General features: G+C 36.4%; 1 protein-coding gene across 2 annotated transcripts; it reads left to right on the forward strand.

Annotated features, from left to right (window-relative positions):
- Positions 1-371: 371 nt before the first annotated feature.
- On the forward strand, positions 372-2,513 carry LOC149141809 (protein phosphatase 2C 53-like). 2 transcript variants are annotated; one of them, XM_089448990.1, is made up of 3 exons: positions 373-646; positions 804-1,148; positions 2,249-2,513. In XM_089448990.1, exons 1-3 carry the CDS (start codon positions 572-574, stop codon positions 2,261-2,263), a joined length of 435 nt encoding a protein of 144 aa, XP_089305116.1. In that variant the 5' UTR covers positions 373-571; the 3' UTR covers positions 2,264-2,513. The 2 variants fall into 2 exon arrangements, with proteins under 2 accessions (XP_089305115.1, XP_089305116.1); XM_089448989.1 differs by lacking the exon at positions 2,249-2,513 and having other exon boundaries at positions 372-646; positions 804-1,711.
- The last annotated feature ends 215 nt before the right edge of the window (positions 2,514-2,728 follow it).

A 2,728-nucleotide genomic window follows, 5' to 3' on the forward strand; every position in this document is an offset into this window, starting at 1 on the left:
ACCATTTACTATGTAAATTCGCCCATGTTCCCTATTAATTATTTGCTAAGTCATGTATTAATGTCAAATTTGTATGTTGAGATAAATATGGATGTAAAAGTTAGAGAGTGAGAGTCTGTGAGGAGAAAATGATGGAGAAAATATTGATGGGTGCCAAAACCAGTTTTACAGAAATTTACTCCACAACCTCGATAATGTGTAAATAGCAGTAAGTTTGTTGTATGCTGCAACGTCCATTTACGTGAATGTATTTCTTTTTGTTTTAACATATAATATAAAATGTGGCTTGTTGCGTTATGGTATTAATTTTTTACAAGTAGATTTACCCCAACTTCTTTTGTTTTACTCTGTTTTGCTTTCTGTTTTAATGAAGTCTTGTGTGGTTGGGGTATCCTCCCGCAACCTATTTCTCATCCAGTTAACTTTGTGGCAACCGATTTCTGAGCTCCTTTTGCTACGTAAATTTTTCTAACATCTGGGTCGTTGCAGACTCATCTACAGTGAACTGGAAGTGAGATTGAAAGCTGCCAAGAAGCTCGGGAAGCTTCTTTCACCACTGATAAAGTCATGGATGTGTGTGCCAGAATGCAATGACTTTTATGGAGTCATTTGTTCTTTATATTTAGAGGACTCTGCTCTTAATTTTGTGAGATAAGTTGAATTCGATATTATTATTTTAAATTTATATGTATATATGGGGTTATATATGTATATATGTGCATTATCAATTCAGGGTTATATATGTGCATGCATCTCTTCGAAGAAACCTCAATGCTTTGCATTTTTGCACTTTTTATGTGTAGGCTTCAGTGTTCTGCAAGGACCGTTTCCATGAGGCTCTTGCTGAGGAGTTGAGAAATTCCTCTCCATTTTCCAGAGATTTAAACGATTGGAGTAAAGTGTTGTCTACTTGCTTCAGGGAAATAGATATGGCAGTGGGAGGGATGTGTCCAAATGGAAGTTGTGGAAGTGGGGATTCGCAAAAGACTAGTGATTGTTGCCAAGATCCAGTTGCACCAGAAAATGAGGGTTCAACGGTTGTTGTACCCATTGTGAGCCCATCTCAACTTCTTATTGCAAACTATGGAGATTCCAGAGCAGTCTTATCAAGGGGAAGCAAAGCTATTCCCCTTTCCAGTGACCATAAGGTACGAGGGAGATTAAGAAATTTTGAACCTTTTATTATCTAAGGCTTTTCAGAGCTTGGATCCAATTATGTAATCCGTATTTGATGCAAATGCATGGTGATTAGCTTTTCATTTGACATTGAGTTGGTTCTTTATTTTTCTCGAGTAATTAGTAGTTAACGTTTTTAATTGGTTCACGTTTCAAATCCTAATGCCAACTGAATCTTGTCGAATCGGTTTAGTTGAACCTGCTGGTGGACATGTTATTTTTTGGAATGGGTCTCGTGTTGGAAGTTTTCTTGCTATGTCAAGGGCCATAGGTCTGTACACTATTGTCCTTTTTATAGGGTCATGCTGGTTAAAATCTGTTGAAGTCAAACCAATTCCAACTTTCACACTTACCGTTGGATGATTTAAATGGATGGTATGGAATCATTTAAATAGTCAATTTGTGGTTGAATTGTATCACCAATTCTCAAGCATTGGTTAAATGAGATCTATGGTAGCTGTAGCGTGAGTTTAATAATGGTTTTTAATAGATCTATGTATATGAGTGGCAAATTTATTAAATACTTTGAAACCTACATTCTATGTGTGATAGCGCTTTGTATATAATTGATTTGCATGAGAAAAGCTTCAAATCAGGATGAACTTCAATTAAGATTCAAACGTGGAATTCTGGAAATGATTTACGTTCGAAATTGGAGAATTAACTTGCCAAGAGGCATGGTTGCCTTTGGCACGCGTGAAAGAATTGTCTCAAGAGAAGGCTTGAGTCCAAAGTGGAATACATTGATATACCCTTTATGAATCATATGCAGGTAACGAATGAGGGTTGAACCATGGGCGAGAGTTAATGGAAAGTGAAATTGTTGCCAGATTGGGAATTGGCTGCATTAGGATTAATGCAAATCATCTAGGATACACGGTTAAGAGAACATGAAGGGAATCTCTAAAAGTTCGCATATTAGGGATCAGCTAGTCAAATGATTTATCAATTGATTATGTGGAATATGCAAAAGCATTTTCCATAACTGTTTTAGATTAATGGGCTTATAAAGTTAAAATTCTGGTTGTATGCAGTTGACATCCTAATGCTATTGTACTTGTCTAGCTTACAGGTGACCGATTCTTGAAATGGTATGTGATTTCTGAACCAGAACTAACATGTGCAGACCATACACATGAAGATGAATGTCTGATTTTAGCCAGTGATGGTCTATGGGATGTTTTAGTGATGTTGTCTGTTAAGTTGCTCAAAAATCTCTGGCTGATTATCGGACTTATCGTTCAAAGGGTATTGCTGAAGACATTCCTGTTGGTGCAGCGACAGCTCTCCTTACAAAATTAGCCTTGGTGAAGGGAAGTAGAGAAAATATCAGTGTAGTTGTACTTGTAATCAATCTCAAAGAAAGAAGAAATAGAAACAGATGATAGTTATTCTGTTTTATATACATATATCTATATATATAGATGCATACATACACGATACAATACAAAGATAGCCCAATGATCTATTGAATTGGTTCACCTATTTCTTTGGGAATTGTGATTAGCAGGTTGGGAGATTGGGATGGAAAGACATGCGTCTTTGTATAATT

The sequence above is a fragment of the Pinus tabuliformis genome, chromosome X, assembly GCF_031772625.1.
Source record: "Pinus tabuliformis cultivar Carrire ecotype Pingquan chromosome X, CPIR1, whole genome shotgun sequence".
In the NCBI taxonomy this organism is placed as follows: domain Eukaryota; kingdom Viridiplantae; phylum Streptophyta; class Pinopsida; order Pinales; family Pinaceae; genus Pinus; species Pinus tabuliformis.

What these genes read in the sequence shown, in the direction of transcription:
- LOC149141809 (XM_089448989.1), top strand. Translation starts at nt 572, where the DNA reads ATGTGTGTGCCAGAATGCAATGACTTTTATGGAGTCATTTGTTCTTTA. An exon ending in AGGACTCTGCTCTTAATTTT is followed by an intron (nt 647 to 803) that starts GTGAGATAAGTT and finishes TTTTATGTGTAG; the next exon opens with GCTTCAGTGTTCTGCAAGGA.